This window comes from Saimiri boliviensis, chromosome 15 (genome assembly GCF_048565385.1).
Source record: "Saimiri boliviensis isolate mSaiBol1 chromosome 15, mSaiBol1.pri, whole genome shotgun sequence".
Classification (NCBI taxonomy): domain Eukaryota; kingdom Metazoa; phylum Chordata; class Mammalia; order Primates; family Cebidae; genus Saimiri; species Saimiri boliviensis.
Window position 1 is genome coordinate 18,050,159 of NC_133463.1, and position 15,076 is coordinate 18,065,234.

The 15,076-nt window shown below is 40.3% G+C and overlaps 1 protein-coding gene across 3 annotated transcripts in view; it reads right to left on the minus strand.

The window, feature by feature from the left end:
* ARMC1 (armadillo repeat containing 1) overlaps nucleotides 1-15,076 on the minus strand; it is a 48,183-nt gene that overhangs the window by 18,068 nt on the left and 15,039 nt on the right. For 2 of the 3 annotated variants that reach the window (XM_039464920.2, XM_074386701.1), the window contains exons 3-6: nucleotides 14,403-14,494; nucleotides 8,740-8,929; nucleotides 199-315; nucleotides 40-114 (exon numbers count right to left, since the gene is read on the minus strand). In XM_039464920.2, coding sequence (XP_039320854.1) covers nucleotides 40-114; nucleotides 199-315; nucleotides 8,740-8,929; nucleotides 14,403-14,494 — 474 coding nt within the window. The remainder of the gene's footprint in view (nucleotides 1-39; nucleotides 115-198; nucleotides 316-8,739; nucleotides 8,930-14,402; nucleotides 14,495-15,076) is intronic. The other variant, XM_039464921.2, reaches the window with a different exon arrangement.

Here is a 15,076-nt window from a genome sequence, read left to right on the forward strand (position 1 = left end):
AGCAAATTCGATATAAAGAAAACTAAATATAACTTTTACCTCTTCTCCACTTTCACTTTTCACAACTTGCTGAGCTTTCATAACCTTGGTTGATGCTATCGCTGATGCCAAAGCCTAAGCCAGGATAAAAAGGAGTAATTTTGAAATTGATTTGTTTACCTATAATCTCAAACATATTCAGCCATTTCAAATACTTACCTCAGCTTTCAAATCCGAACGGATTCGCACCACACATCTTTGAACAGCCATTTGAAAAGTAAAGCTAATAACACCTTTAATTTTTAACAAAGCCTCTTCACATAGATTTCTCCGAGACTGAAAAAATAAAAGCAAACCGTTACAAAAACAGGTAAATAGGTAATAAATCAGCTAAAACCACACTATATTTTGGGGAGGCGGTGAAGAGAGCAAACGAACTATTTCAGTTTTAACATCTTACATCAGGGCACAGAGTGGAGGGTGCTTAGTCAATTTTTTTTTTTTTTTTAAAGTTTACAAATCAACAGAATAGCAATTCCTGCTGAATTTTTAAAGCTTTAATAATAGTATGGAGTTTTAATAATTTTTATCAGAAAGAAGTTAGCCAATGTTAAATTACATCTTAAATAAAACAGAACACATTAGCTGGGCATGGTGGCACGTGCTTGCAGTCCCAGCTACTCAGGAGGCTGAGGCAGGAGAATCACTTAAACCTGGGAGGCAGAGGTTGCAAGTGAGCCTAGATTGTGCCATTGCACTCCAAGCTGGGCAACAAAGTGAGACTGTCTCAAAACAAAACAAATAGAACACAATGCAGGGGAAAAAAGGCCAAAAAGCAGAAAAGCAGAGGTTTTTCTAACTCAAGGGAAGGGAAAACTATAGTCCACCAGCTGTTTTTGTAAATAAAGTTTTATTGGAACACAAGCACACCCATTTGGTTACATATTATCTGAGACTAGTTCCATACTAAGGCAGAATTAGTAGTTATGACAGAGACCACTGTGGTCTGCAAAGCCAAAAATATTTACTTTCTGGTCCTATAAAGAAAAGGCTTATGACCCCTGCTCTAGCCTAAAAATCTCCAGGGATAAATTCTAACAGACTGAAGTTAGAATTAGTGAGCATTCAGTGTTTAAGTCACTATTCCCTGAATTACCTGGTATTATAAATATCACTGCATCATTCATTTACGGCATTCTCATGGTTACTATTGCATTCTCAAGGGTTAGACATACCCTCTGTGGGGTTCTCATTTTCCTGATACTCTTCAAAACACAACATGTACCCTTTAATGCTTTAATGCTTCAATGCAGGGTCTACATTATCCTAGTCTTCCACTTATCACACTGATTATTCCAGCTATGTCTCACCTTAACTCCAAAGTCCAGTGCCTAAACTGACTGACTTTCTGCTTCACCCCTCAGGAGACTATTCTCTTCACTTTAGCCATCACAAACATCACTAACTCCAATACGACTTTCTTACTTGTATTTGTCTGTCAGACATATCCAGTTGACCATCAAGGGTCATCTCAATACAAGATCCAAAGTGAAAATGGAAAAAGTAATTGCATTTTTCTCCTCATAGCTCGCTCCACCTTTGGCCCACACACCAAATCACGCTCTCTACATCTTCTATATTAAGACCAGATTTTGATTTATATTTCTGAGGGGTCGATCTATAATTGACCCCTGGCTCAAGTCTCTAGATTATATCCAGTTTTCAAGCTTAGTTCCACACCCTTTAAAACAACTGCTCACACCGCTGCTCATCGCCCTGCTCCTGCATTTCAACACTGTTCAGGGGAAGACCTGGGATACCTCAGTCTGTGGCACAGCACAAGCCCCTGGTGGCTCATCTAATGCACTGCATCTGAACTCTTCTCTGCAGGAGTCTGCATTTGGTGAAGCCCCCTTAGAGGATTGGTGCCAAATAGCTCCATGTTTATCTCTTCCACCTATTCAACACCAGGTAAACTTCAAAGTGACACAAAGGTCACGAAATAAATTTAAGAATTAGAATATTAATCTGATCCCTTATTTTAAATGTGGGGAAAGTGAAAAGTTGAAAAACAACTTGCCTAATTTGCCAGAGGTACAGTCTGGTACTAAATGCCAACCACATGTGACAGTGAGAAATGAGATTCATAAGTCCAATTTAACTTTATTTCAACATAAATTAACACGCTTTTTTAGCAGGCTTATTGTCTGCCTCCTCCAACTATGCTGGCTCCGAGAGCAAAAAGTTGTACTTGTTTCGGTCATCGCTGTATCCCTAGTATCTAAAATAATGCCTAACATCAGGTGCTCCTTTTTATTGTAAAAATTAGTACATTCTATATCATGTGAACTTTTAGACTGGGAAATAAAGTTCCAAAATCATCAGATTGATTGGTATTAAGTCTAAAAATTTAGGATGAACTAACATCCTTACAAACATTCAGAAACAAGCATTTCATTCCATTTATTCCAGTCTTCTTATAGCACCGAAGACCTTTAATTTTTTATTAAGTCTTGTATTTTCTTATTAAGAATACCCTTGCTAACAAAAATAAATTAATTAATTTAAAAAAAAAAGAATACCCTTGCTACTATCACACTGGTGAATAAGTTTTAAAAAAACAAAAGACGCCGGGTGCAGTGGCTCAAGCCTGTAATCCCAGCACTTTGGGAGGCTGAGGCAGGTGGATCACGAGGTCAGGAGATCGAGACCATCCTGGTCAACATGGTGAAACCCCGTCTCTACTAAAAATACAAAACATTAGCTGGGTGTGGTGGCCCGTGCCTGTAATCCCAGCTACTCAGGAGGCTGAGGCAGGAGAATTGCCTGAACCCAGGAGGCGGAAGTTGCGGTGAGCCGAGATGGCGCCATTGCACTCCAGCCTGGGTAACAAGAGCGAAACTCCGTCTCAAAAAAAAAAAAAAGACAAAAAATATCCCTGCACTCTTCCTAGTTTTTTGTTTTGTTTGGGAGAATAAAACTACTTTTCCTCTTTCAAGAAGTGACTAATTTCCATATATTTAATAATGTCACTGGATTTTTAAAATATTTTTAAGAAATTTCAGATCATTCTCCTGAGTTTTCTATATTTACAGCTATATCAATAGCAAATTATCAAATTATTGACTTATTGATATTATGCTGGAATATTTCATTATGTTAATTGATATTTACAGCTCCAGGATAAAACTAGATTGTTTAGATTATTTCTAGGAAATTATAATATTGTGGTTAAAAGTTCAATTCTTGGCCAGACACAATGGCTCATGTTTGTAATCCTAGCACTTTGGGAGGCTGTGGAAGGTGGATCACCTGAGGTCAAGAGTTGGAGACCAGTATGGCCAACATGGCAAAAACCCATCTTTACTAAAAACACAAAAAATTAGCTGGGCGTGGTGGCAGGTGCCTGTAGTTCCAGCTACTTGAGAGGATGAGGCAGGTGAATCACTGAACGAGGGCAGAGAGGGAAGGGTGGGTGCAGAGGTTGCAATGAGCCGAGATCATGCCACTTCACTCTAGCCTGGGCAAAAGAACGAAACTCTATCTCAAAAACATACAAAAAAAAGTTCAATTCAGGAGTCACACTACCTAGTCCAAATATTGACTAAGCTAAAGTTACATAAGTAGAGGAAACAGTGAGTTACTTGACCATTCTAAACTCAACTTCCCTTTCTATTATAATCCTAACACTTTGAGAAGCTGAGGCAGGTGGATCACTTGAGGTCAAGAGTTCGAAATCAGACTGGCCACACGGTGAAACTCCATCTCTACTAAAAATAAAAAAAAATTAGTCGGACATTGTGGTGGATGTCTGTAATCCCAGCTGCTGGAAGGCTGAGGCAGGAGAATTGCTCGAACCTGGGAGGCGGAGGTTGCAGTGAGTTGAGATTATGTCACTGCACTCTAGCCTGGGCAACAGAGTGAGACTCTGTCTCCAAAAAAAAAAAGATAATGATATACATCTCTCTGTGCTGGTTGTCAGAAATGAATGAGAGAATCGATGAAATAAACTTATCACTAGTGCCAGGCTATGTCACCAAAAAATGGTAACATTATAGTACATATAGTACTAACTTGCTAATATTTCATTTTGAACTTTGGCAATCATGTTTTTACTATATATTGGCCTATATATTTGTTTGGTTTCTGCTGTTCCTTTTGAGAGTCTATGTTGACTAGGCTAGTCTTAAACTCTTGGGCTCCAGCAATCTGCCCACCTCAGCCTCTCATACAGTTGAGATTACAGGCATGTGCCATCACACCTGGCTAGCCTATATTTTTGTGTGTGCTTTGCTGGGTTTTATTATTTGATTTGTGCTAGCTTTAAAAAGAAACTGTATTATTCTTATTCATTAAAATTAAACTCATGGTATTGGAGATTTTTATATATCTTAAGATCTTCCGCTGGGCGCAGTGGCTCAAGCCTGTAATCCCAGCACTTTGGGAGGCCGAGGCGGGTGGATCACGAGGTCGAGAGATCGAGACCATCCTGGTCAACATGGTGAAACCCCGTCTCTACTAAAAGTGCAAAAAATTAGCTGGGCATGGTGGCACGTGCCTGTAATCCCAGCTACTCAGGAGGCTGAGGCAGGAGAATTGCCTGAGCCCAGGAGGCGGAGGTTGCGGTGAGCCGAGATCGCGCCATTGCACTCCAGCCTGGGTAACAAGGGCGAAACTCCGTCTCAAAAAAAAAAAAAAAAAAAAAGATCTTCCATTGAATCCATTTACCTTTATCAGAACTTACTTTCTAGAAACTGTCTTGTAACTCCACTTTCAATAAGATAGCTGTAAACTGATGTGGCTCTGACAATATGCATATGGAAGGCTTTTTCTCAAGCTTATTTACTATACCCCAAATCCTGAGCCTAAGCACCTAAACACAACTAGAAAAAGCTGTTAATAATCTAGTGTAACCTATCTGGCACATAGCTAAAGAAGTAAGTGGTAATCTACCAACTGCTAAATATGTAAAGTTTACATATTTACCAACCCTAAATATGTAAAGTTACATAACTTATCTCTGCACAAGTTAACTTCAGGGGAACTTCCAATTGCAGTACAGATGAATTAACAGGGACCAGATTTATCCTCTAGAATTAAACAACTAAAGATAAAGATAAAATAAAATTTTAAGGCTAGGCACAGTGGCTCACGCCTGTAATCCCAGCACTTTGGGTAGCCAAGGAGGGTGGATTACCTGAGGTCAGGAGTTCGAGACCAGCCTGGCCAACATGGCAAAACCCTATCTCTTTTAAATTAAAAAAAAAAAAAAAAAATGACTGGGCATGGTGGCGGGGACCTGTAATCCCAGTTACTTGGGAGGCTGAGGCAGGAGAATCTCTTGAACCCAGGAGGCAGAGGTAGCAGTGAGCCAAGACCACACCATTGCACTCCAGCCTGGGTAACAAGAGAAACTCCATTAAAAAAAAAAAAAAAAAAATTAAGGCCAGGTGTGGTGGCTCATGCCTGTAGGTCCAGCACTTTAGGAGGCTGAGGCGGGCAAATCACCTGAGTTCAGGGGTTTGAGACCAACCTGACCAACATGGAGAAATCACGTCTCTACTAAAAATACAAAATCAGCTGGGTGTGGTGGTGGATGCCTATAATCCCACCCAGCTACTCAGTAGGCTGAAGCAGGAGAATCCCTTGAATCCAGGAGGTAAAGATTGCAGTGAGTCAAGATCGTGCCCCATTGCACTTCAGCCCTGGCCACAAGAGCAAAACTCTGTCTCACAATTTAAAAAATTAAAAACCAATGATTTCCAGTCACTGGAAAACACGCTTCTATCTGGGCCTTAAGTTTTATTTATGGAACAATTTTTAGTTACAAATTCAATTTCTTTAGTAGATATAAAACTAGGCTGGGCACAGTTGCTCATGCCTGTAATTCCTGAACTTTGGGAGGCCAAGGCAGGTGGATCACCTGAAGTCAGGAGTTCGAAACCAGCCTGACCAACATGAAGAAACCCCATCTCTACTAAAAATACGGAAGTAGCCAGGCGTGGCGGGGTATGCCTGTAATCCCAGGTACTCGGGAGACTGAGGCAGGAGAATCCCTCGAACCCGGGAGGTGGAGGTTACGCTGAGCCAAGATCATGCCATTGTGCTCCAGTCTGGACAACAAGAGCGAAACTTGGTCTCAAAAAAAAAAAAAAAATACTAATCAGGTCATCTGTTTCTTCTTGAATGAGCTTTGGTAATCTGTCTTTCAAGAAATTTTCCTGTTTCATCTACATTATCAAATTTATTGGTATAAAGGCATTTAAAATATTCACTTATCTTTTTTTTTTTTTTTTTTTTTTTGAGACAGAGTTTTGCTCTTGTTACCCAGGCTGGAGTGCAGTGGTATGATCTCTTCTCACTGCACCTCCTGGGTTCAAGCAATTCTCCTGCCTCAGCCTCCCACATAGCTGAGATTACGGGCCCATGCCATCACACCTGGCTAATTTTTTTATTTTAGTAGAGACAGGGTTTCACCATGTTGGCCATGCTGGTCTCAAACTCCTGACCTCAAGTGATCCACCCACCTCAGCCTCCCAAAGTGCTGGCATTACAGGCGTGAACCCCAGTGCCTGGCTTATCCTTTTAATGTCTGTAGGATCTATAGCAGTATCCTCCTTCATTTCTGATATGGATAATTTATGACTTTTTTTTATTCTTGATCCATTTGACTAGAGGCTTATCAATTTTAAAAATCATGTCAAACACCAGCTTTTGATTTCATTGGGTTTTCTCTATTGTTTTTCATTTCTCTAACATTTGTTTCTTTTCTTCTGCTTGTTGTGACTTTAATTTGCTCTTCTTTTTCTAGTTTTTTTTTTTTTTGAAACAGGGTTTTTGTTGCCTAGGCTGGAGAATATAGTAACACAATCACAGATAACCTTGGATTCTTGGGCTCCAGCAATCCCACTTCAGCTGCTTCTATTTTCTTAAGGTAGAAGCTTCTGTCACTGACTTGATATCCTTTCTTTTTTGTAAATAAACAGTTATAGACATCTGATGCTAATGAATTTCCACTTTAAACACTGTTTAACTACTTCCAACAAATTTCAACTACACTTTCATTTATATTTCACTTTCATTTTTATTACACTTTCACTTTATTCAGTTCATTTTCATTTGTATTCAGTTCAAAATGCTAATTCTCTTTTATTTGTTGACTCACAGATTAGAGATGTACTATTTAAAAAAAGAGAAAAAAAAAAGAGACGTGCTATTTAGCTGGGTGCAGTGGTTCATGCCTGTAATCTCAGCACTTTGCAGGGTTGAGGCAGGAGGACTGCTTGACACCAGGCGTTCAAGATCTGGCAACATAGCAAGATTCCATCTCTGTAAAAAATTTAAAAATTAGCCAGGTATGGTGGCACATGTCTGTAGTTCCACCTACTCAGGAGGCTGAGGCAGAAAGATTACTTGAGCCCGGGAGTTCATGGCTGCATAGACTATGACTGAGCCACAGAACAAGACCCTGTCCCTGAAAAAAGAAAAGAAAAAAAAGGAAATAAATGTGTCACTTAGTTTTCCATATTTGGAGGGAATTTTTCAGATATCTTTCTGTTACTGATTTCTAATTTGCTTCACTGTGCTCAAAGAACATGGTTTGGGCTGGGCAAGGTGGCTCAGGCCTGTAATCCCAGCACTTTGGGTGTAGGGAGTGGGTGGATCACCTGAGGTTAGGAGTTAAAGACCAGCCTGGTCTCTACTAAAAAATACGAAAAGTTAGCTGGGTGTGGTAGCAGGAACCTGTAATCCCAGCAATTCACGAGGCTGAGGCAAGAGAATTGCTTGAACCCAGGAGATAGAAGTTTCAGTGAGCTGAGATCACACCACCGTGCTCCAGTTCAGGCCACAGAGCAAGACTCTGTCTCAACAACAACAAAAAAAGATAATACAACATGCTTTGTATTATTTTAATCCTTTTAAACTTCATAATACTTGTTTTATGTCCACAGTATTGTCTATCTTAGTAAATGTTCCATGCGCACATGAAAAGAATGATCATCCTGTTGTTGGGTAGAGTGTTCTACAAATATCAATTAGGGCTGGGCACAGTGGCTCATGCCTGTAATCACTTTGGGAGGCCAGGGCAGGTCAGGAGTTGAGACCAGCCTGGCCAACATGGTGAAACCCCATCTCTACTAAAAACCCAAAAATTAGCTGGGTGTTGTGGTGGTGCACGCGTATAATCCCAGCTACTCAGGAGGCTGAGATAGGAGAGTTGCTTGAACCTAGGAGGTAAAGTTTGCAGTTAGCCAAGACTGTGCCACTGCACTCCAGCCCTGGGCAACAGAGTGAGACTCTATTTCAAAAACAAAACAAAACAAAACAAACAAAAAAATACACACACACACACACACACACACACACACACAATATGTATTATATATATTTAATATGTATGACATATATATTTTATATATCATGTTAGTTTAAATTGGTTCATAGTATTATTTGAGTCTTCTATATTCTTACTGATTTTCTGTATGCTTCCTGTACTGAGAGCGTTGTGTTAAAATCTGTAACTGTGGATTTGTCTATTTCTCCCCATTTCTGTCAGTTTTGCTTCAAATATTTTGATGCCCTAGGGGCATAAATATTTTAAATTCTTACATCCTATGTTTAACTGACCTCGTTAGCAAAAAATGACTCTTTATATCAGTAAAATACTGATATTAGGATTTATTCTTAAAGACTGTTAGCAAGTGACACTGAAGAAACTTTAGTAAACACGATTTCTCTTTCCCATCTAACAAATCTTACCGTATCATCAAGGCCATCTATATGCAAAACCACTGTTTTGGCACGTTTGTTTGTAGTTCCCAGAAAAAACTGAGCTTTCCTTCGACGTGAATTCATTTCATTGAAACTATCACCATCTGCCATACTGGAAGACTGAAGAATGTCGTAGATTTCAGAGGCCAAAAGTTTTGTTTCTCCTGGAGTTGTAGTTCTTGAAAAGAAACACATACAAATTAGCCTACTGATTAATTTTGTTTCTCAACTATAAGGAGCCTTGTTTCTTTCACTGTAATTCCTTGTTCAATTTAAAAGCAATAGCAGTGAATCCTAGAATAACCAATAATATAGAAAAAGCAACTTATCTATAACAATCTTCTAATTTCATTTTAAACTTTTGGCTCATTAAGATTCAATATCCATCACTATAGGCGTATAAAAACACATTTGGCTGGGCAAGGTGGCTCATGCCACCAGCACTTTGGGAAGCCGAGGCAGGTGGATCACTCGAGGTCAGGAGTTCATGATCAGCCTTGGCAACATGGCGAAACCCCGTCTCTACTAAAATATAAAACTTAGCTGGGCATGGTGGCACATGCCTGTAATCCCAACTACTCGGGTGGCTGAGGCAGGAGAAATCCTCGGACCCAGGAAGCAGAGGTTGCTGTGAGCCGAGATCACGCCACTGCACTCCATCTCACGAACAAACAAACAAACAAAAACCACACATTTAGTCAAAATAATTACATACAAAATCAACTAACAAGATCAGGTTGTAACATGTTCCTGGATTATCACTAACATTCAACTCTCAATTTGAAAGTACCTTGACTTTTTTTTTTTTTTTTTTTTTTTTTTTTGAGACGGAGTTTCGCTCTTGTTACCCAGGCTGGAGTGCAATGGCGCGATCTCGGCTCACCGCAACCTCCGCCTCCTGGGTTCAGGCAATTCTCCTGCCTCAGCCTCCTGAGTAGCTGGGATTACAGGCACGCACCACCACGCCCAGCTAGTTTTTTGTATTTTTAGCAGAGACGGGGTTTCACCGTGTTGACCAGGTTGGTCTCGATCTCTCGACCTCGTGATCCACCCGCCTCGGCCTCCCTAAGTGCTGGGATTACAGGCTTGAGCCACTGCGCCCGGCCAGTACCTTGACTTTTAAGAAAATACAACAGGCCGGGCGCGGTGGCTCACGCCTGTAATCCCAGCACTTTGGGAGGCCGAGGCGGGTGGATCACGAGGTCGAGAGATCGAGATCATCCTGGTCAACACGGTGAAACCCCGTCTCTACTAAAAATACAAAAAACTAGCTGGGTGTGGTGGCGCGTGCCTGTAATCCCAGCTACTCAGGAGGCTGAGGCAGGAGAATTGCCTGATCCCAGGAGGCGGAGGTTGCGGTGAGCCGAGATCGCGCCATTGCACTCCAGCCTGGGTAACAAGAGCGAAACTCCGTCTCAAAAAAAAAAAAAAAAAAAAAAAAGAAAATACAACATACAAAAATTCAAAAGGAGAAACCAAATTGGAATAGAATCAGTCATATTACCAACTAATTTCAAGATTTCTTTGTATGCTGAAACCAATTCAGTTTTTTAATTTATATTTTTTACATACTACAAATTATGTATTTATCATAAAACAACAGCTCAAACAAAAGTTTTCATTCTTGAGCTTTTAAATCCTACTATAGATCCCCCACATCAACATTTAGGGCCATGATGTCCAATAATCTTTCTGCAACGATAGAAAGATTATTGCAGAAGCTGCAGTCTCCACTCACATGAGGCTACTGAGCACTTGAAATGTGGCTAGTGCAACTAAAGAAATTTTATTTACCTTTAATTAAATTGCCACACACAGTGAGTGGCTAACCGCATTGGACAGCACAGTCTAATGGTTTTTTTTTTTTTTTTTTTTTTTTGAGAAGGAGGCTGGAGTGCAATGGCACGATCCAGGCTCACCACAACCTCAACCTCCCTGATTCAAGCAATTCTCTTGCCTTAGCCTCCCAAGTAGCTGGGACTACAGGCACTTACTACCATTCTCGGTTAATTTTTTGTATTTTTAGTAAAGACAGGGTTTGTCCATGTTAGTTAGGCTGGTCTCGAACTCCTGACTTCAGATCATCCACCCACCTCAGTCTCTCAAGTGCTAGGATTACAGGCATGAGCCACCGTACCCAGCTCTAATGGCACTTAGTAGTGAAATTGAACAAACAGTAAGTACATTTAACTGTAAGAAAAGAATCCTCATTTCACCGACCAATGGGCTCTACTAAGTCCAAACCTTTTAATGTAAACTCAAGGCCTTAAAATTGGCTGACTCCATCAGTTCATTTTGTCCTTTGATTCTTGTTTGGGTTGACTATGACACTTGGCCATCTCCTACAAAGACATGCATTTTTATATGTTCTTTGTTCTAGAATACTTTCTACTCTTAAATTTTGTTCAGGCCTTTCCTTAGCTAGAAGAGTTTCACCCAGACCAAAGGCTTTCTGACTCTTATTTCAACGCTTAAAGGCACAGCTTGACCAACACCTTCTATATGAAGCCTCTATGTAATAACCCAATTCTCCCTTTGTATTCAGAATACTATGTTTGTACTTATACTACTAAATTTTCTATTTTTTATACACATATAAACTCTTTAAGAGGAGGAATGTATCCTTTTTGTAACTTCCATAGAACCTAACAAAAATGTTTGCAAGTTATTTATCGAATGAGCAGGAATATTTCAGTTTCTGATATTCAGATTGCATACGTTCTAGTTATTTAGAGCTTTAATTCCAGGGTTGATAATCTGACAATATTCCAGACACTCAATTACTGTATCACGTGCTTTTCTAAGCCACTGTTGACCATAGGGATCAGTTACTTTGAGTGACTTTAGCTCTGTGTTATAGGAAGCTATCAAAAAGACTAATTTGTGTTAGTTGTCTCAGCATTTTTCTTGATAGCTGTTTTAGAGTTTATTGAAAAGTCACTGCAATCCTCAGATATTTTAAATATTAGCCAAGAACAACTTATAAAGAACATTAAGATATAATGATTAGAGAAATTTATGAATTTAAGAAAAAAAATAAACAGGGCCAGGCACGGTGACTCATTCCTATAATCCAACACTATGTGAGGCTGATGCAGGTGGATCACCTCAGGTCAGGAGTTCGAGACCAGCCTTACCAACATGGTGAAACCTCATCTCTACTAAAAACACAAAAAATTAGCTGGGCATGGTGGTGGGTGCCTATAATCCCAGCTACTTATGCAACTGAGGCAGAACTGCTTGAACCCAGGAGGCGGAGTTGCAGAGCTGAGATCGTGCCATTGTACTTCACCCTGGGGGACAAGAGCAAGACTCTGTCTCAAAAAGAAGAAAAAAAGAAAGAAAACCGGTATTTTTGTTACTCCTTTCCATTGTCAATAGTTTTGCATCAACTAAAAATATGAATCATCACAACATATAATAAAACATGCAGGCCGGGCGCGGTGGCTCAAGCCTGTAATCCCAGCACTTTGGGAGGCCGAGGCGGGTGGATCACGAGGTCGAGAGATCGAGACCATCCTGGTCAACATGGTGAAACCCCGTCTCTACTAAAAATACAAAAAACTAGCTGGGCGTGGTGGCGCGTGCTTGTAATCCCAGCTACTTGGGAGGCTGAGGCAGGAGAATTGCTTGAGCCCAGGAGGCGGAGGTTGCGGTGAGCCGAGATCGCGCCATTGCACTCCAGCCTGGGTAACAAGAGCAAAACTCCGTCTCAAAAAAATAAAAAATAAAAAATAAATAATAAAAAAAAATAAAACATGCAACTAGTAACTGTCATACCTTTTTTAAAAACATGGATTATTCCCATACTTTTTAATTATGTTTCTTAATAAAGCAATAGTGACAAAACGTATTAAAATACTAAAATATGAAATTTTTATCTTTCTGTTTTACATAACTATAAAAGTAGTTCTTAGCCAATTAAGGCTACTAATTAATTCCTTTAAGAACCTAATGTAGGCCGGGCGCACTGGCTCACGCCTGTAATCCCAGCACTTTGGGAAGCCGAGGCGGGCGGATCAGCTGAGGTAAGGAGTTCAAGACTAGCCTGGCCAGCATGGTGAAACCCTGTCTTAAAAAATAATAATTAAAAAAAAATTTTAAAAGAATCTAATGTAAAGTATCTCACCAGAAAAATCCAAGTAAAAAGTTTTCTGAATCAATTTCAGTGGAATTATGTCCCCACCCAAACCATCCATTTTCTATCAGTCTCAACACAGATGTTTAAATTACTTTTAAAGCTGATTTTAAATTAAACAGGGTAGGAGAACTATGATATGGAGAAACCATTCCAATATTTGGAAAAATCTAATAAAAAGGCAACTGCTGGTAAAAGCATCATTGGTATCATCTGAAGAAAATTAACAGAGATACAAAGACAAAGATATTTACATCTTTGACTCAGTAATTCGCCAATAAAATCTGTTAAGAAAATAGTCTACGAGACAAAAATAATCCAAAACACAAAAAAAGCCCTATATGCAATTAAGCAAAGAAATCTCAGAGCAGGCTGAAGGCAATGACTCCTGCCTGTAGTCCCAGCTACTAGGGAGAATGAGACAGGAGAATCACTTGAACCCGGGAGGAAGAGGTTGCAGTGAGCTGAAATCATGAGCCCTTTGTACTTCAGCCTGGGCGACAGAGTGAGACTCCATCTCAAAAAAAAAAAAAAAAAAAAAAAAAGAAAGAAAGAAACTGTAAAGCAGCTGAGCACAGTGGCTCGTATCTGTAATCCCAGCATGTTGGGAGGCCAAGACAGGAAGATCACTTCAGTCCAGGAGTTCGAAACCAGGCTAGGCAACATGTTGAGACTGCATCTCTACAAAAAAAGACAAAAATTAGGCTAGCACGGTGGCTCATGCCTGTAATCCCAGCACTTTGAGAGGCTGAGATGGGCGGATCATTTGAGGCCAGGAGTTCGAAACCAGCCTGGCCAACATGGTGAAATCCTGTCTCTACTAAGAGCACAAAAATTAGCCGTGCATGGTGGTGGGCGCCTGTAATCCCAGCTACTCAGGAGGCTGAAGCAGGAGAATTGTTTGAGCCCATGAGGCAGAGGTTGCAGTGAGCCAAGACTGTGCCATGGCACTCCAGCCTGGGGAACAGAGTGATCCGTCTCAAAACAAACAAACAAACAAACAAACAAAAATTAGCCAGGCATGATGGCCTGAGTCCCTGCTGCTCAGGAGGCTGAGGCAGGAGGATAGCTTGAGTCCAGGAGGCAGAGGCTACACTGAGATAACACTGCACCAGCCAACTCAACAGAGTGAGACCTGGTCTCAAAAAATAAAAAAACAAGAAAAATTTTAGAGCAGCACTCTACATTAGAACTTTCTGAGATGATGGAAATAGAGTCACTAGTCACATTTTTTTTGAGACGGAGTCTCAAAAATTCTGTCAGCCAACCTGGAGTGCAGTGGTGCAACCTTGGCTCACTGCAAGCTCTGCCTCCTGGGTTCAAGTGATTCTCCTGCCTCAGCCAGTTAAACGATTAAAAATAATTAACTAAGGACATTAAAACATAGTAATCCAATAAAAGTAGTAATCATGCCTGTAATTCCAGCACTTTGGAAAGCCTGGGCAACATAGTGAAACCCTCTAAGCAAGTAAAATAAGTTATAAATAAATGAGACACTATCTATTGTACTTACTTCTGTATAACATTTTGTAGGCTCAACATCATACCCAGTTCTCCTTTCATCTTTTCTCTGTTTGCACGGCATTCTGCCAAGTATCGAAGAGCCTACAACAGAAACAGTAATAAGTTAATACATCTGACCAGACTATTCGAAATTAAAACTACTACTAACTTATTGCAAGAAAAAAAAGAGAAAACAGGTTTTTGTTTTTAGAATAAAATCCTTTAAATGTGATAATTCAGAATTCTTCCTTAGGGAAGAAAAGATCCTTTTAGCTGTAGAAGCTAATCTACTCTTTAAAATGAAAGTTCCTGGCTGGGCGCAGCGGCTCATACCTGTAATCCCAGCACTTTGGCAGGCTGAGGCAGGTGGATTACCTGAGGTCAGGAGTTCAAGACCAGCCTGACCAACATGCAGAAACCCTGTCTCTACTAAAAATACAAAATAAGCCAGGCATGGTGGCACATGCCTGTAATTCCAGCTACTTGGGAGGCTGAGGCAGGAGAACTGCTTCAACACGGGAGGTGGAGGTTGCAGCGAGCAAAGACTGCACCATTGTACTCCAGCCTAGGCCACAAGAAGTATGAAACTCCATCTCAAAAAAATTTTTTTTTATTTTTTTAAAATGCTAGGTAGGCTGGGCATGGTGGCTCACGCCTGTAATCCAAGCATTTTGGAGGCCAAAG